Source organism: Bubalus bubalis, chromosome 10 (genome assembly GCF_019923935.1).
Source record: "Bubalus bubalis isolate 160015118507 breed Murrah chromosome 10, NDDB_SH_1, whole genome shotgun sequence".
NCBI classification, from domain to species: Eukaryota; Metazoa; Chordata; class Mammalia; order Artiodactyla; family Bovidae; genus Bubalus; species Bubalus bubalis.
This window is the reverse complement of record NC_059166.1, coordinates 23139954-23166293: the sequence shown is the minus strand read 5'-3', so window position 1 is coordinate 23166293 and position 26340 is coordinate 23139954. Positions and strand designations below refer to the sequence as shown.

Here is a 26340-nt window from a genome sequence, read left to right as displayed (position 1 = left end):
AAGTGTATGCTCCTCGGTTCTGTCTCGTCACAACAAAGATTTGGAGTGATGGATATTAAAGCCAAATACTGCATCTTGCCCAGGTGTCACAGCTCTCGGGTCTTGGACAGACCGTGTTATAGCTCTCAGGTCTCGAACGGACCATGTTGCAGCTCTTAGACAAATCAGTGCTACAGCTCCATGTTACAGTTCTATTTTATTTAGATAATAGCAGGAAAATCCATCTTTGAGGCATGAGGGCATGTAGACCCAAAGACGTGAAGAGAAGAGTGCCCCAGCATGCAGGATTGAGAAAGAGAGAGAGAGAGAGACCCCCAGCCCTTTGGCTCCTCTTTTTATATGGTTTTTTTCTCCCCCTGGGCCTGCCCTATGCAAATTGGGCTAGCCAGGAGAGTTGTTTGTTCTACCTGAGGTCCTCACTCTGGTCCTTGGACCTTCCTTTATTCTATTTTCACAGGCTTTTCTCTTTCTTGTCTTTTAGCCACCGCCATTCTGGACTCCTGTTTCCTATTCTAACTACCTAATAGAACTATTGGCTTAAACTAAGTAATGAGAGATCTGATTTTTAATTAGCCTTACTATAATTCTTGCCCTTCATACAATGATAATTCTAAGAATTTGATGGACTGTTTTAAAATCCTTGTTACAAGTCCCACTTACAGTATACTTCACATATAAGCAAGATATACGTTAAATTTGATGTCTCATTCTGTTCCATATATAATATATGGTTATTAGCAAAGCTTTTTATCAGCACCTCTGAATGCTGATCTGTATTTTATCCTTTAGCTTCCTCATAGCTATCCATTAACTAAACCCTATATCTAATTATAATTTACTTGCTGCTGCTGCTGCCAAGTTGCTTCAGTCGTGTCCAACTCTGTGCGACCCCATGGACTGCAGCCTACCAGGCTTCTCCGTCCCTGGGATTCTCCAGGCAAGAACACTGGAGTGGGTTGCCATATACCTCCATTTTCCCCCTATATTCTCTATTTGTAAAGGTCATTATGGACAAGGTAGAGATTTAAATGACTGACAGATTTTCATCTCAAAACGATTTGCTTCAGATGACCTCACTTTTATGTTAAGATTCTTCTAACTCACAGTTTTTTCCTTTTTTCTGTTTTTTCTTGGTCTAGTGTTGGGGATCATGTAAATCTGTCCTCACTGGACCTCTAATAAAATGGAAATTGGGATTTAGAACTCTTAAAGTACTTACTCCTGTCAATACGTTAGAATGGTTTTAAAATTTTGGTAGTTGTAGAAGCTTCAGCAATGAATTTTTTTTTTTTTTAATATTTTCAACTTAAAGATGATTTTAGAAAATAAATGTGAATAGTGTTTTACTTCCCTCTCTACTTGAAGTGTCTACAGGGAACAATGAGATATCTGCATTTGATTAACATAACAAAATGGAGCCTGTAGCACTTCAGTTAAATATCTAACTTTGTGGAACATCTTTTATTAAGGGAAGTGAGTTCTTTAATCAGTGTTTCTTTAAATTTACATCAGTATCAGTATTTTGCGTCATTCTTAGGGAAAATCTGAATACACAATAATTTTCAGAAAGGTTTTCAACTTCAAATTGCTTAAAGGCAAATAAATACAGGGGAAAAAAACTCATTTAAATTGGACCTCAAATTAGCCCACCTACAAAATAAGCCCACACCTCCAATCCTATACCCTCACCTGCCTCCACCCAAAAAAAACCCTGGAAGAATAAATACTAAAATATTAATAATGGTGACCTTAGTGATTTTGTCTTTAGGCATTTCTGTATATTTTTAAATATCTATAGTAAATATATCAGTTTTATTACCATGAAGGAAAAAGACAACATTTTTTTTTATAAAAAGACAGTTACTGTAAGCATAAGCATTAAGTCCAGTTTATTATATACCTATGACCCTGTGTTAGTCTTTGTTGTTGTTGTTTAGCCACTAAGTTGTGTCTGACTCTTTTGCAACTCCATGGGCCATAGCCTGCCAGGCTCCTCTGTCCATGAAATTTTCCAAGCAAGAATACTGGAGTGGGTAGCCATTCCCTCCCCCAGGGGATCTTCTCAACCCGGGGACTGAACCAGCATCTCCCACTTCGGCAGGTGGATTCTTCACCACCGAGCCACCTGGGACGCCCTTATTAGTCTGCTAGAGTTGTCCTAAATACCACAGACAGGGTGCTTAAACCACAGTAACTTATTTTCTCACAGTTCTGCAGACTGAAAGCCCAAGGTTTCAGCAGGTTTAGTTTCTCTTGAGGCCTCTCCTTGGCTTGCAGTTGGCCGCCTTCTCACGGTGTCCTTAAATGGTCTTTCCTCTGTGTGCTTCCATCCGTGTTCTTCCTCTTCTTATGACTCCAGTCATATTGGATTAAGGTCCCACCCTGATGTCTTCATTTAACCTTAGTTACTTCTTTAACATCTCCAAATCCCATCCTTCTCCAGGGGATCTTCCCAGCTCAGGGATCAAACTCATGTCCCATGCATTTCAGGTGGATTCTTTACCGCTGAGCCACCAGGGAAGCCCCATTGAGGCTTAGAGTTTCAAAATGTGAATTTGGCATTAGACATGATTCAGTCCTTACCACCACCAATTTCTCACTACAACAAAGATCCCCACCTCTGATTCACACATGGAAATAAATGCAGTGTGAAGAGACATAGCAAAGTGCATTGGACAGTTAAAAGTTACATGGGTAATTTAGGAAATTCTTGGCCAATTTTACATTTGCTTTCTCCATGTGCTATAATTACAGAAACCTGATATACATTCCAGTCTTAGATATAACCGCATGAGGAAGCACTCTACTGCAGATCAGGTCACATTAGTTAGTGCTAGAGCCCAGCCCCACTGGCAGGGCATCTGATGAATAGTTAGCTGAGGCAGGTCTACCTTAATGCCATTTTCCTTCAAAGGTGTCCAGTGAAGGGGCTGTCCATGTCCCAGGAGTTTAACCTGAAATTTAAAACATACACATAAATGTCTCCATATGTGTCTCTGACTTCCTCACTGTATTGGGAAGAAGCAGTTGACATTTTTTAAAGAGAGATGTAGACAGGAGATTCATTGTTTTTACTTATGATTTTACCGCTTTAATTTATTTTATTAATTTATTAATTTAATTTATTGTTTTACTGCTTTAATTTATGATCCAAATGCATGTATATATCTCTCTTGCTCCTTTCTTACTCTCGAAAGTGTGCAGGATTTGAGGAAGAATCATATAGACTGAATAGTGTCAGAGTAGAGAAAATTACTCTTGAACCAACTGCACAACTAAGGCCTGCCTGGCTCTGACACAGGATGTTCAAGGAAAGGCTCACCTTCCTTATCCAGCCACCTTCCCTCCCCAGATGGCCCAGTAACCTCCACTAATCAACAGTACATGCGTGCAATCTATTATTACTGTAACTATTCTATATCCTTAGTCTTACACAAAATGAATTTAAATAAGTAGTTTTCTATATATTTGTGGTTCTTTTGAACCAGAAAACTTTGTTTACCATGTAGAATAATACAAAAACAAAACCCGCGGACTTTCAAATAACAGTATTAAGGGCGGCCAAAGCTTCCCTGGTGGCTCAGCAGTAAAGAATGTGCCTGCAGTGCAGGAGAAGCTGGTTTGATCTCTGGGTTGGAAAGATCCCCTGGAGAAGGAAACGGCAACCCACTCCAGTATTTTGCCTGGAAAATCCCATGGAAAGAGGAGCCTGGTGGGCTACAGTCTGTGGGGTTGCAAAAGAGGGACATGACTGGCAACTAAACAACAAAGAGAACGTAGATAAAATTAAAAGGTAATGTTATGCCCAGGCCTCTAAGCTGCAGTTAAAAGATTTGAAAAAAAAAAATAAACAGATTTGAACTCTTTATCTCCTTTTCTGCCAGATCAGCTGCAAGTGTTAGAAATGAAACATGGAAAAATGGTTTAAGGAAAAGAATTTGGACAATTCATCTCCCAGAAAACTTTTATTTTCTTAAAAATAAGTTATAAAATATATTGAAATGAACTCATTGCCAGAGCTGATGGCCACAACTGTTAGATTAACCTTTTGTTATTGTTGTTTAGTCGCTCAGTCCTGTCTGACTCTTTGCAACCTCATGGATTGTAGCGCACCAGGCTCCTCTGTCCATGGAATTTCCTAGGCAAAAATACTGGAGTGAGTTGCCATTTCCTCCTCCAAAGGATATTCCCAACCCAGGAGTCAAACCCTCAGTTGAATCCGCATCTCTTGCATGGCAGGCAGATTCTTTACTGCTGAGCCAGCAGAGAAGGTTAACCTTTAACCTCCAAATTTTTTAAGAACTTAAAATGGTAGAGCCATGACATCTTACATTTATTCAGATGTGTTCTGGAGTGATATGTCAGGGGAAGAATCTGAACTCCAGTCTTATGAAAAGAGTCAGTTTTGGATGCATGCAGTGAGAGTCCCTTGGACTGCAAGGAGATCCAACCAGTCCATTCTAAAGGAGATCAGCCCTGGGTGTTCTTTGGAAGGAATGATGCTGAAGCTGAAACTCCAGTACTTCGGCCACCTCATGAGAAGAGTTGACTCATTGGAAAAGACTCTGATGCTGGGAGGGATTGGGGGCAGGAGGAGAAGGGGACGACAGAGGATGAGATGGCTGGATGGCATCACCGACTCGATGGATGTGAGTCTGAATGAACTCTGAGAGTTGGTGATGGACAGGGCTGGCGTGTTGCGATTCATGGGGTCGCAAAGAGTCGGACACTGACTGAGCAACTGAACTGAACTGAAGTGAATCTGAACAACACAGCATGACTGTGGAGAAGATATTTTGATAAGCATGGAGATGATGTAACTGTTTTATAGGCTTGGTTTTCTGGGGAATGAAACAAAATTTTCAACAGTTTTTGCCAAACATTGCCATTGATAAAGCTCATTTTAAAATTACTGTCATGAGATGTAAATGGAATACATATAAGGCTCACCTTGAAGTTAAAAGTTAATGTCTTCCTCAGGGTGTTCTAGTCAGCAATTTAAAGGAACAATAAAGACAAAATTCCCTCTTACCTTTGTTGCCCCCAGAGTAGCTTTGGGCTGAGCAAGAAAGAGCTGTCCTGATACGGGCCATTTGAGAAACATGGCATAGACCAACTTATCTTTAGGTTTGGATGTGTACCTGGTTAAGAAAAAAAAAATGCATAGTAATATTTCTCATTATTTATGGGTCAGGTTCAGAATTATCTTCCTGAGATACCTCCATTTAGTAAATATTTACCAATGTTTTCTTTAATAGAGGGAAGAAAAAATAGCCCCATGGTAGCAATAAAAAGCACCCAAAAGGATTCTGACCCCAATCCCAGTGTAGTGTGTGGTGTGGGGGAGAAGTTCCTGCATCACCAGGCAGTTCTCAGGCACCAGCTGGGCGTCCTACGGTTCGACTCCATTCTGACACCATCTACCCAGAAGCAGTGTCACATTCCAAAGATCAGGGTTTACTCCTACCAGACTGCCCCCTCCCCAGATTTAGATAGCACTCACATGTCCGGATTGTCATGTGGGCTTCTGACCCACAGGCTATAGATTGGAGGTTCCTACAACCCCCTCCTTGAGTTCAGCTAATTTGCTAGAGCAGCTCTCAGAATTCTACTTCCTGGATTACAGGTCTATTATAAAAGGATGTATCTCAGGAACAGCCAGATGGAAAAGATGCACAGGACAAGGTATGTGGGGAGGGGCAGGGGGCTTCCACACCCTCCCCAGGTGCCCCGCTCTCCCAGCACTGCCACCAATCCAGAAGCTCTCTGAACCCCATTCTTTTGGTTCTTTATGGTGGCCTCATTAATCACTATTGATTAAATCACTGGCCATGAATGATTGTTTCAACCTCCACTCTCTCTAAAGAGCCGTTTGGAAGCTGAAGTGAACTGAAATACAAGAGGAGGGAGTTAGTGGGATGATTCAGACTGAGATCATGAAAGGAGTACAAATACTGGAAATGCAAGGTCTAAGGTACGACCAAAAGAAGGGGACCGGATCCCTAGAAAGAAGGAACTACAAGAACTGCATGCCTGCTAAGTCGCTTCAGTCATGTCCAACTCTGTGCAACCCTATGGACTGTAGCTTGCCAGGCTCCTCTGTCCATGGGATGGTCCAAGCAAGAATACTGGAGTGGGTTGCCATACCCTCCCCTAGGGGATCTTCCCAACCCAGGGATTGAACCTGCATCTCTTAAGTCTCCTGCATGGCAGGTGGGTTCTTTACCATTAGCATCACTCGGGAAGCTCAAGAACTGAGGGGCCAGCAAATTAGAAGAGCTGTGAATATACACAGTCAGAATTATATGAAGAGTAGTTCTGGCAACCCTCTCCAGTATTCTTGTCTGGAGAACCCCATGGACAGAGGAGCCTGGTGGGCTAAGTCCATGGGGTTGCAAAGAGTCGGACACAACTGAGCAACTAACATTAAGTTCTGGGGACAGCAACAGTGAGCCAGGGCTTAAACGAAAAGGATTTCAAAGATGGCCTTGGGAGTCTAGATAGCCATCTAAAGATGCAGCAAGGAGGGGAAACACACACGAACCTGTGGGGAGAGAGCTCCACTGATGAGGCAGGGAGAGTGGCCACCTGGGCTCAGTGCAGTGGAACCAGGCAACAGCCTTATAGGGATTGTTAAGTAGTTTGACTTCTATCTTTACTTATTGAAAGAAAACTTAATGGAATAATTCTTAATAATTGTCAAGTTCCAGATCAGACACGCTCATGGTCAAATATAAACACAGAAGCAAATTCTAAAGCCAAATTTAAAACTAGCTTCTATAAAATGAAAGATTGGTGCTGAGTTCTCATTATGGCTTCTCCCAGATCCAGTATTCTAAAATTTTACAGTCAGCTGCTTCTGTGTAGACTGCCTTGCTTTAATTTCTTCAGTGAATTGACAATTGAAGTCATAAGTTCAAAGAAGAGTATTTAGTCTAATCTTTTGGTATATGCTTGACCAGGCTGTACTCGCTTTGGTGGTAACACAGGTGAGCTTTTAGAGCTTCACCAATACTGTGCTGTGCTTAGTCGCTCAGTCGTGTCCGGCTCTTTGTGACCCCATGGACTGCAGCCCGCCAGGCTCCTCTGTCCATGGGATTCTCCAGGCAAGAATACTGGAGTGGGTTGCCAACCCCTCCTCCAGGGGATCTTCCCAACCCAGGGATCAAACTCAGGTCTCCTGAATTGCAGGGGAATTCTTTAGTCTGAGCTACCAGGGAGAACTACTCTTATTTGTGTATGTTAAGATCCTACATCAGAAACCACCATATGCTTTTATAGGAGATACTAGTTAAAATTTAGCCAGTTGAGACAATTAATTTTAAAGGAAGTTCAGGTTTAGATTTATTAGAATATATTTTTCCTGCCCTATGGCACCTCCTGCTAATTTGATGAGATGTAACACCTGCAAAAGTTAGAATTTACCTGACTAAACCAAAAGTCTCTTTTGGATTAACCACTCAGCACTTTTTTTTTTTTCATTTTTCTAAATTACCTACAATTTTTGTAAGAAATTTTATTTCTCCCTAAAATTTATCCACTGTTAGAAGGAATCTAGCAATTATTTCAGCTCAACTTGATAAATAATTGTTTACGCTGATTTTAAGTAAATAAAATATTTTGTATAGGTGGGCATTCATCCAATTTCCTCTTTATTATACTGTTCTCTTTATCTCTGAGAAATGTTAAATGCCTTCTTCTATCAAATAGTACTTACCATACATCTGGGGTGACCGTGTCATTCTGGGATCTCCAAGCATCGGTTTCATAGATGGCTTCTCCATTGACTTTAAGCCAGATTCCCATTTGCTTCAATCGCTCCTTAAAAATTGCAGAAATGGTGCCATCTTGTGTGGGTCCAATATTCATCAAGAGATTTCCTCCACATGAAACTGTTTGTACAAGTTGCTTAAAAATTAAGAATAAATATAGTTCTTAAGAGGAAGAAAACAATTCCATCATTAATCACTATCTAAGAGAACACACATAGGAAAAAAAGAGTCATGTCCTGTGTTTCCAGGCCGTTGAGTCATACAGTTTAGAAACATAATTCTCACACGTGTACACTATTATGAATATCACTGTGATGGTCACCAGACATTTTACTGTACCTTCACCAATTCTTCAATTGTGAGATAGTCAGAGATTCCCGCATTCCTCCTGTAGCCCCAGGAAGACTTGTCTATTGTCATGCAGTTTTCCCATTTGTGTGGCAAAAGATGTCCTGGGTTATAACGATCACTACACGTATAGTAGCCACCATGCTTACAAATGCTACCAGCTCCCCAACGGTCATTGGTGACCACTGTGTCCCGAACTGGGCTGAAATGAAAAGGATGATTAAAAAAATTTACATAAAAGCAACGTCACTGAAAAGAGGTCTGACTGAAATCCACTCTTAGAAAATAACCATAGTCAAATATAATACAAACCCCATGATTTTGAAGTAAGCTAGACCTGAGGAAGTTGTAGTCCTGGCCTGTTACTTGCTAAGCTCCTTGTCCTAGAGCAAATTACCTAATTCCTCTGAATAATCAATTTCTTCATCTGTTATTAGAACAGAACTTGGGCTTCCCTGGTGGTTCAGACAGTAAGGAATCCTCCTGCCACCGCAGGAGACACAGGTTCGATCCCTGGGTTGGGAAGATCCCCTGGAAGAGGGAATGGCTACCCACTCCAGTATTCTTGCCTGGAGAATCCCATGGACAGAGGAGCCTGGAGGGCTACGGTCCATGGGGTCGCAAAGAGTCAGACACAACTGAGCGACTGACACAATCTATGTAAGACACCTATGTATGCCCAGCACACACAACAATTAAAAGAGTTTTACTATTATTTAAATGTTCTCCCCTAGTCTCTTTCTCTTACAATTGTGCCTAATATTGAAGATCTCAGCAAAGTTGACTGTTATGGATGGAATTCACTGTGGCATAAAATATTCCCACAACATTATTCATCATAGCAGGTGGTACCTCCTGCACTTCTCCATTTAGAGGGGATCGTTTTGGTTCACAAACTGAAGTGGAGGACTCCCAGTATTTCCTTTTGGAAGGGAGTACCTAGAGAAACTGCGGTTATGTACCAAGAGCTCTCCAGAGGATTTGTCTGTGCATCCCCTGTGGGCCCAGAGAACACTAGCAGGACTCTCCCTAACTTCACAGCACAATACCAAGTACTTTCGAGATACAGACACCAATTTGGTCCATATAGTGTGAGCCTTACAGAGGAGCTTAGTCAGAACTCCCTGTTCTAATGGGGCAGCCTGGAACATGCTAGAAAACAAAAGGAAAGAACAGGAAGAGGTGAAATGCTGACGATGAAGGAAAAGAGACAGACAAGGGTGACGTCCAAGCAGCAAAGATTATCAAATGTAAGAGGATGCGAAGAAGCAATGAGAGGAACTGAAAAGCACAGCATGAGAAACAGTGATGGATGAACAGCATTGCCCAGAGAGGTGATGAAAATGGGGACCTACAAAATTCGTCTTCAGAGTTCTTGATGCTGTGATTTTTTTTTTTTAGTCTCAATTCAAAATTAGACTGTTGAGCTATATTTGACTCCTGATTTGTAACTCTTAGGGCTTCCCAGGTGGCTCAATGGTAAAGAATCCACTTGCCAGTGCAGGCGACATGGGTTCAATTCCCAGATCAGGAAGATCCCCTGGAGAAGGAAATGGCAACCCACTCCAGTATTCTTGCTAACTAATTCTTGTTAAGAATATTCCAGTGTTCTTGTAACTCTTGATATTTTGAGTAAATATTGATATATCTAATATGCATTATTTATAATGATTTTCTACCCATGTCACAAACAAGCCTGAAGGGGAATATTTCAAGAAGCAAGAACTAATGTTATACAGGTATTAGGAATCTCATGACAGCAGTCTAGTAGCACACACACCTCTCATTGTACAACCAGGCTAGGAAGTCTAAGCTTTTCCAGTAGGTATCTGGGGCCCCTCCATCGCCATCTGCCCAGAGCACCTCTGGCTGATACTTGTTCACTAACTCGTAGAGCTCAGGCAGCATCTTAGACACTGGATATTGTCGTTTCTGGAACAAGCTGGATTCATCCTCAAGGAAGAGCGGATGAAACCACTCAAAAAGGGAGTAGTACAGCCCGAAGCGCAGGTCAGTTCTGTTCCTAACCGCAACTGCAAGTTCCTTGACGATGTCCCTCTTCGGCCCCACGTCTACTGCGTTCCAGTTCCACGAGTACTCTGAGCCCCACAAGGTGAAGCCTGCAACATTATATTAAAAGCCTCTGTAAGCATATATATCAACTCTGTTCTAGTAAATGTGCACCCATACCAACACCAAGTTATAGAGGCAGTACACATGACATATAAATCAGTTTCTACGAACATCTGTTTTATGACCATTTTTTTCCTTAGTATATATTTTGCTTTCATGCAAGAAACAAATGAGAATTTAAAAAATATTTTTATGTATTTATTTGGCTGCACAGGGCCTTAGTCACTGCATGCAGGAATGCTTAGTTGCAGCATGCAATACTCTTAGTTATGGCATGTGGGCTCTAGTTCCCTGACCAGGGCTCAAACCTGGTTCCCCTGCATTGAGAGCACTGAGTGTTAGCCACCAGAGAGGTCCCTAACAAATGAGAATTTAAACAAAGTAGAACCAAGATTTTTTAAAGTACTTCTCAGGGCACCCCATTGTTGTTGTTCAGTGGCTAAGTCGTGTCCAACTCTTGTGACCCCCATGGACTACCGGACGAGAACTTCCATTATCTCCCGAAGTTTGCTCAGATTTGTGTCCATTAAATCAGTGATGTTATCTAGCCATCTCATCCTCTGTCATCCCCTTCTCCTTTTGCTTTCAATCTTTTCCAGCATCACAGTCTTTTCCAATGAGTCAGCTCTTCACATCAGGTGGTCAGAATATTGGAGCTTCAGCATCAGTCCTTCCAATGAATATTCAGGACTGATTTCCTTTAGGATTGACTGGTTTGATCTCCTTGCAGTTCAAGGGACTCTCAAGAGTCTTCTCCAGCACAACAATTTGAAAGCATCAATTCTTCGGCGCTCAGTCTTCTTTATGGTCCAACTCTCACATCCATACATGACTACTGGAAAAACCATAGCTTTTGGAGTGGGTTGCCAGTGATTTTGGAGCCCAAGAAAATAAGGTCTGTATAGTTTGATCTTTCTCCCTCTTAGATGATAAGCTCCTGGAGGGACAGTGTCATGTCTGCAGTGTTCCCTGTTATATCCTCAGCCAACGGCTAGCACAGGGTCTAGTACAAAATCACAATCAACATTAGCAGATCATAGCTGAGATGGGAACATCTTCCAAATCCACCATTCTAAACAATGACTGTGACCACTTATAGGGAAAAACCATAGATGCACTCCTGCATGATTCCTGCCTTCTAAATCAAAGAGTATATTCCCTGATTTTAGAATTATTTTATTATAGTATGATTCATAGAACACTGATACTCCATGTTCAGGAGTAAATCTCCTTTACCCTCATTATTCATTTAACCCAGGTCGGGGGTAAGGCACTCTTCCCTAGTAGTTCTATACTTGAAATGTACCCACCATCTGTAATCTCATCCTACTCTAAAATCATAAGCTTGGATGTTGTGCTTTAAATTACCTAAAAGTGAATTATCTACCAACTAAATGGATAAGAAGAATGCCATTACATAAGCACTGTGAAATAATTTATATTTTAAAAGGAATTTGCGTTTAGATTGCTGGCTTTTCTATATAAAAACCATAGAAGCACTATATAAATTGAAATACTTAAGGAATAATATAAAAGCCTCAAAATCTTAATTAGGATCTAGGAACATGAATACATTGTTACTGTCCTACTAAAATCTAAAGGAATGTTTGTGAACCAACATACCTAAGGTGTTTGGTGTAACACTTTACTTTTATAAATTAGGACAAGTCCAAGGCAGAAAGTGAAGAAGAACTAAAGAGCCTCTTGATGAATGTGAAAGAGGAGAGTGGAAAAAGTTGGCTTAAAGCTCAACATTCAGAAAACGAAGATCGTGGCATCTGGTCCCATCACTTCATGGCAGATAGATGGGGAAACAGTGGAAATAGTGGCTGACTTTATTTTTCTGGGCTCCAAAATCACTGCAGATGGTGACTGCAGCTATGAAATTAAAAGACACTTACTCCTTGGAAGGAAAGTTATGACCAACCTAGACAGTGTATTAAAAAGCAGAGACATTACTTTGCCAACAAAGGTCCATCTGGTCAAGGCTATGGTTTTTCCAGTGGTCCTGTAGTGGTCATGTATGGATGCAAGAGTTGGACTATAAAGAAAGCTGAGCGCCGAAGAATTGATGCCTTTGAACTGTGGTGTTGGAGAAGACTCTTGAGAATCCCTTGGACTGCAAGGAGATCCAACCAGTCCATCCTAAAGGAGATCAGTCCTGAATTTTCATTGGAAGGACTGATGTTGAAGCTGAAACTCCAATACTTTGGCCACCTGATGCGAAGAACTGACTCATTTGAAAAGACCCTGATGCTGGGAAAGACTGAGGGCAGGAGGACAAGGGGATGACAGAGGATGAGATGGTTGGATGGCATCACCGACTCGATGGACATGGGTTTGGGTGAACTCCGGGAGTTGGTGATGGACAGGGAGGCCTGGCGTGCTGCAGTTCATGGGGTCGCAAAAGAGTCAGACACGACTGAGCGACTGAACTGAACTGAACTGAAGATGGACACACTCTTTGGATTCATTTTGAAGAAACTTTTAAAAGAGCTCACACCGGTTCTAAAGATGTTTGCAGTAAGCTTCAAAGCACTGTCAGTGATATTTAAAGTCTTATTCTATATGTCTCAACTTGGCAGGCCCTAATGTCTGGCAGTGCTAAAACCACTTTGGGTCTTCAGTTCAGTAGCACCACCAGAAGCTCACACAGTGGTCTTCCAGCCTAACTGGGCTCAGCAGGGTCTCTTCTATAGGCATGAAAACTTCCAACAATATGGTCCTAGAAAGTGTATAAATGTGGGCTACATCATTTGTCCTCACAGCATGATTAAGAGTTGTTTTGCTATGTTTTTAAATAAGCTAAGTAATACTTTGTACCATATAGCCTGGAGAAGTTCTAGACATCAACATGTCCTAAGTATCCATCTCAGCCTGAGAAACGCCTGCAGGAAAAAAATCATTAAGCCACTGGACTGTGGCCAAAAGGAAAAATATCCTGATTCCTTATTTTGAGTTTTCATTCTTCCCTCGTAATCCCCCACGCACTGCTGCAGAAAACAATGAGACAATTTTTTTTATTCCAATGCAAACAAATCATCTAATTATTTATCTTTGATTGCACTGGGTCTTTGTTGCTATGTATGGGCCTTTCTCTAGCTATGTACGGGCCTTTCTCTAGTTGCAGCTGGTAGGGGCTGCTCTCTAGTCGTGGTACTTAGGCTTCTCATTGAGGTGACTTCTCTTGTTGTGGAGCTAGAGCTCTAGGGCACATGGGCTTCAGGAGTTGCAGCTTGAGGGCTCTAAACTCTGGCTTAGTTGCCCCAAGGCATGTGGGACCTTCCCGGACCAAGGATTGGACCTGCATCCCCTGCATTGGCAGACAGATTGTTAACCACTGGACCATCAGAGAGGTCCAGATTATCTAATTATTAACATGCTGTTGGAAGAATAATAACGTGCTGATGTTTCCTTGATCTTGTAGATACAGGAATGATAATGGGTAGATTCTATCCTATTAATGTAAGATCACTTTAATGGTTCATCTTATGTGTTAACTTGCCTGGGCCACAGGGTGCCCAGAAATTTGGTTAAACATCATTCAGGATATGTTCCTGAAGGTGTTTCTACAGGAAATTAACATATGAATAGTTAGACTGAGTAAAGCAGATTGCCCACCCAAAGTGGTGGGCCTCATCCAATCCACTGAAGGCCTAAATAGAATAAAAGGCTGGTTAAGAAAGAATTCTTCAGACTTTCCTGGTGGTCCAGTGGTTAAGACTTCCCACTTCCACTGCAGGGGGCATGGGTTCAATCCCTGGTCAGGGAACTAAGATCCTGTATGCCGTGCATTGTAGCCAAAAAGAAAGAAAAAAAAAAAGCAGGAAAGTTTAAGGAGTCGTGTTTTTTGTTTTTTAATTAAAAAGAAAAATTGTTTTCTCTGTATGTCTTTGAGCTGAGACATTAGTCTTCTCCTGCCTTTTAACTTAGATTTGGACAGGTACTTGTATTATCTGCTCTCCTGTTCCTGATGCCTTTGGGCTCAGACTGGAACTATATAACTGGCTGTCTTGGGTCTGGACTTCTCAGCCTCCATAGTTGCATAAGCCAGTTTCTTATGATAAATCTATACATATTATACTTCCTGTATAATAGCTCTATTTCCTGTATAATACTTATACTTCCTCTATAATAGCTCTATCTTCCTGTTAGCTCTATTTCTCTGGAGAACCGTGATTCAACCACTCTGTTTCTTTTTAGATATTCTTCCACCATCTCTGATATTTCTGGGCATCATTACAGCCTTGCAGTCCTGTTCCTTTCAGGTGGCCCGTGTCATTTTCATCAATAGCAGACTTTCCTCAACTGGGTCATATAAGAGTTGACCAAAAGTACCACCTTGTGTGTAGGTCATGATGTAAGACAATAGCAAATAATCCCCAGGTTACCTTCCCAGAATGCATTACAGAGGTGAGAAGAAAATGCAAAGAATTCAATTCAGTTGTAAACTTTGACCTGCAAACCGCATTCCCCTTCAAAAGGCTTTAATCAAATCTTGCATTACTTAGAAATTGTTAAATATGCATATAATAAAATGCGATCAGTTTCCATTTTTTTCTATATGTGGAGATTATGATCTTTCTGCATACTTAATGCTCCTTTTTTTCTTTTTCTTAATGCTTCTTAATTGGGGAAACATGTGATCTCTTAAATTACAAGCAAATGTCAGTAGCCACTTAGGATTGCTCCTAAGAGAAAACTCTGTTTTCATGTGGATGACCTTGCTTTAGTTTCTTCTCCCAAAAGAACTACTTCACATTCTAACCACTGTCAGTGTTTGCAGATGTTGTTCTTACTCACCTTCATGATGTTTGGAAGTTAAGACAACGTATTTGGCACCAGAAGTCTGTAAAATATCTGCCCACTGGTTTGCATCAAAAAATTTTGCTGTAAATAGTGGTCCAAAATCTTCATATGTGAAATCAGGAGGGTAATTATTTTTCATAAAGTCCACATAAGCTGGTATCTTTTCCTTTTGCCAGTACCACCTAGGGGGATGAAGGAAATAGCATATAAGTAGCATACACATGAACACTTGAAATATAGGTATCCCTCAGTATTCATGGAGAATGAGTCCCATGTTTCTCAGCAGATACTAAAATCTGTGAGTACTCAAGTCCCTTACATAAAATGGCATACTACAGCCTGCCCTCCAGATCTGCAGTTTGGGCATCTGCAGATTCAAGCAAACGTAGGTGAAAATTTCTGTCTGAGGTTGGTTAAATCCAGAGATGCAAATCCTTTGAATATGGAGGGCCAATTATGTATTTATTAAAAAAAAATACATATAAAAGAAGACCAAACTTATGCTATTCAAGGGTCAACTATAACTCCCTTTACTAAAATTCTCCCTTGTTCAGATGTTACTAAGATTCCCTTCCTAACTTCCCCATTTAGTCTGACTTCACTTAAGGAAAGCTTACATAAACTTCCATAGTCTTCCATCTATCCCTCTGTGAACTCTACTCAGCTTATCAACCAGAACATTCTAAGCAAACAAGTCACCCATTTGCTCTTAATTCTTCACTTTTAGATTGCAACATGGAGTATACATAATTAGTCCTTTGTAACATAAATGATGACGTCTTCAAAAGAAGACAAAGTGCATAAAATATAACATAAATGTATTATATTCACTAGCAGGGAACAAGTTGGGGAGGAAATGACAGTAAAATTAAGAAGATGCTGTTATTTTAATATACTGACTCAGTCTTCAAGGATTACTGATTATATGCACTTATTCTGAGCAGTTGGGGCCTCAACTGCCTAAGCAGAGCTTCAGAAGGAAAACAACATTGAAAACACAACTTAAAAAAAGAAAACTATTTATTTATTTATTTTGCTGTCCTGGATGTTAGTCACAGCATGCAGGATCTTTAGTTGCGGCATGCGAACTCTTAGTTGCAGCATATGGGATCTAGTTCCCTGACCAGCGATGGAACCCAGGCCCCTGCACCGGGAGTGCGGAGTCTTCACCATTGGACCACCAGGGAAATCCTCAAAGTATAATTTTTAGATAAGCATTTTATATAAACATGGCAGTAAGCTCATGGTCATGAAATAAATGCAGGTCCCCCCTCTGACCCATCTTTTATTCTTCCTTTCACTACTCCTTTCATAAGAGTGTTTTTACTGGATGAACAAATTCATAATCAGCACTAGATCTCCAAAGATGACCAGGAGGTTCTTTCTGCTGAGAAGGCTTTGCTGAAGGACATACTGTGTCACAGGCACTATTCTTTACCTGCCCAAGAGTCAGATACATACTTTCCTAGCTTCCATCACAGCTACCACATGGACACCTGACCCATGCTGGCCAATGGAACTGGAGGGGAAGCCAACTTGGGAGATTCTGGGAATGGTCTCCTCTCTAGTAGAAGGAGATACAATCTGCCTTTGGACAAGGCTGTGTGATGTGATGCCTGGACACCATCATGTCACCATGACAGGACAAGTTAACAGGCTGAGGATGACAAAGAGCCCAGGACTTTGATTTCATCACTGAGCCAAGTACTTCTAAATTTCTTATTATGTATAGTAATAAGTTCCTATTATTATATCTTTTATTTGAGTTTTCTGTACCTTCAGGTGAAAGTATCCTAATTGATCCATGGTGCATTTTTATCTTTTAAATGGAACTGCAAAAGAGAAACTGGGAGAGTCAGAAAGTTAAAAGATAAGAGATTTCTATTTTTTTCCTAGCACATCTAATTTGAACCTGCATTCTCTATTATATTCTAGAGTCACTTCTCAAATTTCATAGTAATAGAGATGAGAAGAAGCACTTACAGTAAACAGCCCACCATTTATATTTGTTTTTGAGCTGCCATTAAGGATAGTCAAATATACTCATCTCTGCTGTTGACTGCCCCAGGTCAAATCGAGTGAGATCAGAGATTTAGAGGAGATAAAAAGGGAAACTATAGATAATTAAGAATCTTCTACAGGGTTATTGCACTTCCAGACCATCAAAAATATACTCTGTTTTGTATAAGAATTATCTTTATTGTTCCAGGTCAAAATAAACAACTTTGTGTTTATTTGTAGAAAACAAGAAGTTAACCATTACAAAGAATAAGATGACTCAAAACTAGTTGTTTTGTGCAGAGCACTAGTTTCAACTAACAAACATCAAATCCTCTCCTAGCATCAAATGTATATTTACCTAATCTTCCCAGTTGAACAAAGGTGCTAGTGGTTAACAGAACCTGCTTGCCAATGCAGGAGGCATAAGAGACACGGGTTCAATCCCTGGGTTGGGAAGATCCCCTAGAGGAGGGCATGGCAACCCACTCCAGTATTCTTGCCTGCGGAATCCCATGAAAACAGAGGAACCTGGTGGGTCCATGGGGTCACAAAGAGTCAGACATGACTGAGTGAGCACACACAATATAAGATGAAGAAATTTGTTAATTTATGTACCTTGCTGTCAGGGAATGTTTAACAGTAGGATTCCTGTGTACTGTTTCCTGTCTCTCGTGAGCCCTCTGTTCCTTATCAGTTCCTGGTAACAGGAACGAGCTGAGCGGCATGCTGCTCCCAGGACTGAGGTCATGAGATGGAATGCATGCATAGGGTTTCCTTCATTAGCTTTTCCATATGGTAAAAGTGATTATTTACGACCCTCTTTCTTTGATATGGATTGTCTTCTGGTTTTATGACCTCTATTACTCCTTGTTTCCTTGGTAACTTGTAAAGTCTGGTCTTTTGATCTTTATCTGAAGAAGCTACCTTGTAAAACAGTATATATACTCACACAAAGTTCAATAAAGCACCCTTGTTCCACCAGAGACTTGGGTCCCCGTGTCCTTATCTTTCTCTCTCTCTCTCTCTCTGTCTCTTTCTCTATCTCTCTCTCTGGCTGATTCTCTGAAGCATGGAAGCCTGCCGAGCTCACTTTCCTGCCCAGGCTTTCAAGACCTCTTCGAGAGGACGCCCTGTGCCTACATGAGTGGTACAAGCCCTGTCCTAGGACTTTATTGGTTCTCTGCGTAACCCAGGGAGTTCTTTCACTTTCTTATCGTCAACTCCAGACCACCAGGTTCCAGTCCATTAAAGGACCGCAACACCTTGCTAATCAAAACGTTTCAAAAATAAATTCAAAATGCCTCACAGCACAAAGCTTACAAAGAAAGATTTATAATATCCTGAAGCAAATATATTTGGTAATACAGGTTATGGAAAGAAAGAGTCCCATATTTTACAAGTTGATTTCAAAAGAGTATATGAATAGTACTCCATAGCTTATGCAGTTCTTTTACATCAATTGGCCTAACTGAATAAGAAAAGTTACTGGTTGCAGAAAGTCAGTGTCTTCATAGAAAGTGGTACAATGTTTATAGTGTAAATGTTTACAGTGTAATACAATATATAATTTATACTCTGTATTGTATCAGCCAACTAAAAATTGTCACTTGCCATCTGATTCTATAAGAATGAAGTCCTTAGCCACTGTAGTTGCTGACTTTCAACACACCCTGAAAGGACAGGGTGGAGATTAGGAAAAACTGCCAGAACAGCCTTTCAGATAGTCAGATATTTTCAGAAGATTTTATGAGCCCAATTTCTTGCATGTTTCTCATAGCTAGAAAAGCACTAAAATCATTAAGGGAGACGTCTGTTCCTGGTGACGAGCAGTGGCCTTCTTGTGACTAGCAGTAACCTTGTGTCAAAATGTGTGCTGATTGCATATATCCCCTTTCACCAAAAAATGACATATATACTGACCTCCAGCTTCCCTGGTAGCTCAGTGGTAAGGAAACTTCCTACAATGCAGGAGATGTGGGTTTGATCCCTGGGACGGGAAGATCCCCTAGAGAAGGAAATGGCAACCTATTCTAGTATTCTTGCCTGGGAAATCCCATGGAGAGAGGATTCGGGGTCACAAATGTAGGCTACCGTCCAAGGGGTCGCAAAGAGTAGGACACAACTTAGCAACTCAACAACAACACACTGACCTCCACCCTTACATCTTCAGAGCAGTTCCACAGAGCTCTCTAAGAGGCAGTCTCCTAGGTCACAGTCCTAATTTTGCCCCAAATAAAACTTAATTCACAACTCTCACACTGGGTGTTTTTTTTATAGTTGTCATATGGAATATATATCGTATGAATTAAATTTGTTGTACATTATGTATATAGTATAACGTAAGTTTAAATATTCATTGTTTATTTTCTTATCTTACTTAGGAATATATTATTTATGTGTATATATGTGTATTATGCATACATATATGTAGTAACATTTCTATCTTGAAGAACTTAACATACCTGAAGTATTTAATCAAGAAAGATGTGAGACACTTAAAGCTGTAAAGGTATGGCTCTCAAGGTAAAATCTAAAGAGCAATTTTTTTGTGCACCACTTTTCACATGTTGTTGCTGTTGTTTAATTGCTAAGTCGTGTCCAAATCTTTCTGAGACCCCATGGACTGTAGCCCGCCAAGCTCCTCTGTCCATGGGATTTTCCAGGCAAGAATACTGGAGTGGGTTGCCATTTCCTTCTCCAGGGGATCTTTCTGACCCAGGGATCAAGCCAGTGTCTCCTGCACTGGCAGGGGGATTCTTTATCACTGAGCCACCAGGCAAGCCCACTTTTCACATTTTGTTCAGTCGCTAAGTTGTGTCCAGCTCTTTCCAACCCCACGGACTGCAGCATGTCAGGCTACCCTGACCTCCACTATCTCTGAGTTTGTTCAAATCCATGTCCATTGAGTCAGTGATGGTATCTAACAATCTCATCCTTTGCCACCCCCTTTTCCTTTTTCCTTCACTCTTTCCCAGCATCAGGGTCTTTTCCAATGAGTCAGCTCTTCACATTAAGTGGCCAAAGTATTGGAGCTTCAGCCACAGTCCTTCCAATGAATATTCGGGATTGATTTCCTTTAGGATTGACTGGTTTGATCTCTTGCATCCAAGGGACTCTCAAGAATCTTCTCCAACACCACAGTTCAAAAGCATCAATTCTTCAGCACTCAGCTTTCTTTATGGTCCAACTCTCACATCCATACGTGACTACTGGGAAAACCATAGTTTTGACTAGATGGACCTTTGTTGGTAAACTGATATCTCTTGCTTTTTAATATGCTGTCTAGGTTTATCATAGCTTTCCTTCCAAGGAGCAAGCATCTTTTAATTTCAAGGCAGCAGTCACTGTCCACAGTGATTTTGGAGCCCAAGAAAATAAAATCTGTCACTGTTTCCATTTCTCCCAATCTATTTGCCATAAACGGACCAGATGCTATGATCTTAGTTTTTTTAATGTTGAATTTCAACACCTTTTTCACTCTCCTCTTTCACCCTCATCAAGAGGCACTTTAGTTCCTCTTCACTTCCGGCCATTAGAGTGGGATCATCTGCGTATCTGAGATTGATATGTCTCCCAGCAGTCTTAATTCCAGCTTGTGATTCATCCAGTCTGGCATTTCTCATGATGTACTCTGCATATAAGTTAAAAAGCAGGGTGACAACATACAACCTTGTCATACTCCTTTCCCAATTTTAAACCAGTCCATTGTTCCATGTCTGGTTCTAACTGTTGCTTCTTGACCTGCATACAGATTTCTCAGGAAGTAGGTAAGGCGGTCTGGTATTCCCATCTCTTTAAGAATTTTCCAGTTCACTGTGAAGCACCCAAAGGCTTTAGCATAGTCAATGCAGCAGAAGTAGATGTTTTTCTGGAATTTCCTTGCTTTCTCTGAGATCCAGTGGATGTTGGCAATTTGATCTCTGGTTCCTCTGCCTTTTCTAAATCCGACCTGTACATCTGCAAGTTCTTGGTTCATGTACTGCTGAAATCTAGCTCAAAGGATTTTGAGCATAATCTTGCTAGCATGTGAAATGAGCACAATTGTGCAGTAGTTTGAACATTCTTTGGCATTGCCCTTCTTTGGGATTGGAATGAAAACTGACATTTTCCAGTCCTGTGGCCACTGCTGAGTTTTTCAAATTTGCTGATTCATTGAGTGCAGCACTTTAACAGCACCATCTTTTATAGGATTAGCTCAGCTGGAATTCCACCACCTCCACTAGCTTTGTTCATAACTTTTCACATAGCGATCTGTTAATAATTGGAGTTTCTTAGGGTTAATATTCTAGAGTCATTTTTTTAAATTTTTCCTTGGGCTACATGTGGTAACATTTTAAGGTTAAAAAGCCAGTGAATGCCCAAGTGAACAGAAGTCTCACATACCCATGAATTTATGCTTAAACCCTGCTTCGTGGCAGAACAACTGACAATTGACAAGTAGCAGCAGAACAGCAATGGAGCGAGTCTGCAGTTGGAAGGACAAGGACGGTTTAGGCCCAGAGCTTCCTCCTACGACCCCCACACAAGCCCATTACTTTTCTGCTATTTTATTCTGTCGATGGCTGCAGAGTGATAAGAACTGAGAAGTACAACTACCAAGAAGCTGAGAAGCCAGAGCCACATCAAGTGTCTGACTCTTGAAGTCACACGGAAGAAAAATTCAGCGTTCACCCAGCACCAACCACTTACCCAGTAAATCATAAACGTAACACCCGGAAATGCAAAGCGCGGCTCAAACAGCAGGAGGTGAAACTAAGAGACAAACAAACCCTCAAAGGCTGGAAGTCTGGGTCCCAGCTGCAGGCCAGTGGGGTGCAAAGAGGGATTAGCGGAGACTGAGGGAGGCGTGCTCACCAGAACCATTCGCTCCCGAAACTGGGCACGGAGAACACGCCCCAGTGGATAAAGATGCCGAACTTGGCCTTGTCGAACCAGGCGGGTAGCTGGCGGGCGTCCAGGGACTCCCAAGTCGGGTCGAAGGGCGCGGGGCCGCCCGCGAAACCCGGCGGCGGCAGCAGAAGCAGCAGGATCAGCAGCGGGAGCGCCGGCCCGGGCAGCTTCGGGGCTCGCATAGCCTCGCAGCCCCCGTCCTGGACGCTCTCCCGCGGCCTCCGAAAGCTCGTCCTTCCGCGTCCCCGGCTAAGTAAGAGCCGCCACGGTCACCTGACCAAGCTGCCTTAGAAAAAAGGCACCCTCCCCGCTGGTATGGGAGTGGCCGCGGTTCGGGCCCTGGAACAGAATGACCCCAGGAGGTCTGCAGCGCTGTCTTGCATAACTAAGGAGGCCAATATTACCCCAAAGCCTGCCCTGAGCCTGCTCCTCTCAGCCTCCTAGATTATCCTCTCGAGGGAGAAGAAACTAGTCTGGTTCAGGGACCCGTGGGAGCGCCTCTCCGTTCAAGCTGCAGGACGCTTCCAGAAACCGCCCAGAGAAGGTACGCTACTGAGCAGCCTGGGTGGAATCGTGGACCAGGAGCCCAATACAGACACCGCAGGCGGACCATCCAGCGGGTGGCATGGAAACACCCAGATCATTCTCAGCCTCTCCCACCCACCCACCCAACTCCCACCCACCCAAGGTCCAGGGTGTGTTTGGAACTGTGGTTGTCAGCCTTGGAGTCCCAATTCAGGTTGGAGCTCCAGAATTTGCATTTCTAACCAAGTTCTACATGATGCTGGTTTTGCTGGTCTGAACACCAAACTTGGAGAACCACTGCAATTGAAAACAGTGGCCTAAGACAGGTGAAACCAGTGAAATGAATGCTTGAGAAATCTGAAGTCAGAAACTTGGAATGATTAACCAAGGTTGAAAGCGCAATTCAGATGGGCTTCAATCTCAGTGAAGCTCTGTCGACTAAAAAAGACACACAACTAGAGAGTTTCGAGTTAAGTTTTGTTGTTGTTCAGTCGTTCAGTTCAGTTGCTCAGTTGTGGCCGACTCTTTACGGCCCCTTGGACCACAGCACACCAGGCCTCCCTGTCCATCACCAACTCCCGGAGTCTACTCAAAACTCATCTTCATTAAGTTGGTGATGCCATCCAACCATCTCATCCTCTGTCATCCCCTTCTCCTCCTGCCCTCAATCTTTCCTAGCATCAGGGTCTTTTCAAATGAGTCAGCTCTTCACATCAGGTGGCCAAAGTATTGGAGTTTCAGCTTCAACATCAGTCCTTCCAATGAACGTTCAGGACTAATCTCTTTTAGGATGGACTGGTTGGATCTCCTTGCAGTCCAAGGGACTCTCAAGAGTCTTCTCCAACACCACAGTTCAAAAGCATCAATTCTTTGATGCTCAGCCTTCTTTATGGTCCAACTCTCACATCTGTACATGACTACTGGGAAAACCATAGCTTTGACTAGACGGACCTTTGTTGGCAAAGTAATGTCTCTTCTTTTTAATATGCTATCTAGGTTTGTCATTGCTTTTTTTCCAAAGAGCAAGCATCTTTTAATTTCATGGCTGTAGTCATTGTCCACAGTGATTTTGGAGCCCAAGAAAATAAAGTCTGTCTCTGTTTCCATTGTTTCCCCATCTATTTGCATGAAGTGGTGGGACTGGATGTCATGATCTTCGTTTTTTGAATGTTGAGGTTTAAGCCAACTTTTTCACTCTCCTCTTTTACTTTCATCAGGAGGCTCTTTAGTTCCTCTTTGCTTTCTGCCATAAGGGTAGTGTCATCTACATATCTGAGGTTATTGATATTTCTCCCAGCAGTCTTGATTACTGCTTTGGTTCATCCAGCCCGGCATTTCTCATGATGTATTCTGCATATAAGTTAAATAAGCAGGCTGACAATATACAGCCTTGACATGAAAGTGAAAGTGAAAGTCGCTCAGTACTGTCCGACTTTTTGCAACCCCATGGAGTACATAGTCCATGGAATTCTCCACGTCAGAATTCTGGAGTGGGTAATCTTTCCCTTCTCCAGGGGATCTTCCCAACCCAGGGATCAAACCCAGGTCTCCCTCATTGCAGGCAGATTCTTTACCAACTGAGCTATCAGAGAACATACTCCTTTCCCAATTTTGAACCAGTCTGTTTTTCCATGTCCAGTTCTAACTGTTGCTTCTTGACCTGCATACAGGTTTTTCAGGAGGCAGGTAAGGTGGTCTGGTATTACCATCTCTGTAAGAATTTTCCACAGTTTGTTGTGATTCACAAACTCAAAGGATTTAGCATAGTCAAAGGCTTTCCCTATGTTGTTAAATTTAAGTCTGAATTTTTCAATAAGGAGTTCATGATCTGAGCCAAAATCAGTTCCTGGTCTTGTTTTTGCTGACTGTGTAGAGCTTCTCCATCTTTGGCTGCTGCTGCTGCTAAGTCACTTCAGTCATGTCCAACTCTGTGTGACCCCATAGACGGCAGCCCACCAGGCTCCCCCGTACCTGGGATTCTCCAGGCAAGAGTACTGGAGTGGGGTGCCATTGCCTTCTCTGCCATCTTCAGCTACAAAGAATTTAATCAATCTGATATCAATATCGAGCATCTGGTGATGTCCATGTGTAGAGTTAAGCTTTATTTGGGGGAGAAATGAGGACTGCAGCCCTGGAGACACATCTCAAATGCTCTGAAAGACCACCCCAAAGAGGCAGCGAAAGTGAAAGTGAAGTCACCCAGTTGTGTTCTACTCTTTGTGACCACATGAACTGTAGCCTGCCAGGCTCCTGCATCCATGGGATTTTTCACACAAGAGGACTGGAATGAGTTGCCATTTCCTTCTCCAGGGGATCCTCCCAACCCAGGGGTCGAACCCAGGTCTCCTACTTTGCAGGCAGATGCTTTACCATCTGAGCCACCAGGGAAGCCCTGGTGGGAGTGAGAGAAGAGGCAGTGGGTCAATATATAAGATTTTGGCGAAGGGGGAGTTCAGTGTAATCAAGCACTTACTTTACAAAACGTTTTCTGCTCGTCAGGAGGAGCTGATGTCACCACGAAGAGATTTAATGATTTTCTACCTACAAAGAGATGCAAGGATTGGGATCATAAAATCAGTTACTGAGAATATCTAACTATCTAGAGATGGTTGGATGGCATCACCAATTCAATGGATATGAACTTGTGCAAACTCCGGGAGATGGTGAGGGACAAGGAAGCCTCCTGAACTGCAGTCCATGGGGTCTCTAAGAGTCAGATGTGATTTGGCAACTTCCCAACCAAGGGATTAAACCCACATCTTTTACATCCTTTGCATTGGCAGATGGGTTTTTTGCCACTAGTGCCACCTGGGAAGCCCATTTCAAGCACATTACATTTAAATTATCAATGCCAATGCTCACGTGACAGGAGGCAGAGCTCAGGTGGGGAACGCAAGTGATGAGGAGCAGCTGTAAATACAGATGAAGCTTCACTGGCTAGCCCACCACCCACCTCCTGCTACACAGCCTGGTTCCTGACAGGCCACAGACCAAAAACAGTCCATGGCCTGGGGATCGGGGAACCCTGCCTTATGGAAATGCAGGGGGTCTGGAGCAGGTTACCTCCCTCGTGCAGACCAGGAAATTTCAGACTGAACTATTTAAAATTCTACTCCTGAGAGAGGCTGAAACTGCGATTAGCTGATATTAAGTCTTGGTTGGGTTTAGCACAAGTGACTCCATTTGGGGCTGCTTGTCTCCTTTTAACAAGTATTATGAAAGAACAAAGAAGAAAATGAGACTAAGTAGCTGTTGCCTTCATTCTCCTTTCTCTGCAAAGCTATGGGAGCAGCAGCAGCCACCTGTCACCCCAGGTATAAAGGCATTTACCCTCTTGATGCAATGTTGATGGCTTCCCAGCACCACAGTCTGACAGGAGGGCTCCCAGTCTTTTCAGAGTGTGGTTATCCTGGAAAAGACAATCTGAGAATCCACTGGACATCATTACCAAGTGCAGGAGCCCCAGCTAGTGAAAAAGTGGGGTGATCATTTTTATTTTCTAGTCTTTGATCCTAGGATGATATAGTACCTCAGTGGCCCCTTGAACCTCCAGGGCACATTTGAATAAAAAAAGAAACGGACCTTTAGTCACTGTGCCTTGACATCCCTTGAAACAGACACTTGCATAATAAATGTAAAAGGCATTTTTCACAGTGACAAGAAGATTGTGAACTCTTAGAGGGACGGTAGACATAACTGTGATGACTAGACATGTGGCCCAGTCTTCTCATCAGTCATCCTTTGCCCATGTGAACCTCACCTTTTGAAAGTTTCCATCTTCCAGACAAATTTCTTTTCTCATGTAATACGTTATTGTATTTTGGCACTAGTGGTAAAGAACTTGCTTGACAATGAAGGAGAC

The 26340-nt window shown here is 42.2% G+C and overlaps 1 protein-coding gene across 2 annotated transcripts; it reads right to left on the bottom strand.

Annotated features, from left to right (window-relative positions):
- Positions 1–1433: 1433 nt before the first annotated feature.
- FUCA2 (alpha-L-fucosidase 2) lies at positions 1434–22231 on the bottom strand. 2 transcript variants are annotated; one of them, XM_006075192.4, is made up of 7 exons: positions 21918–22230; positions 15057–15244; positions 9901–10240; positions 8112–8322; positions 7718–7908; positions 5033–5141; positions 1434–2954 (listed from the first exon to the last, which is right to left on the bottom strand). In XM_006075192.4, the coding sequence occupies exons 1-7, from the start codon at positions 22133–22135 to the stop codon at positions 2814–2816; spliced, it is 1398 nt and encodes a 465-aa protein (XP_006075254.2). In that variant the 5' UTR covers positions 22136–22230; the 3' UTR covers positions 1434–2813. The 2 variants fall into 2 exon arrangements, with proteins under 2 accessions (XP_006075254.2, XP_025150231.2); XM_025294446.3 differs by lacking the exon at positions 1434–2954 and adding an exon at positions 3994–4138 and having other exon boundaries at positions 21918–22231.
- Positions 22232–26340: the final 4109 nt, after the last annotated feature.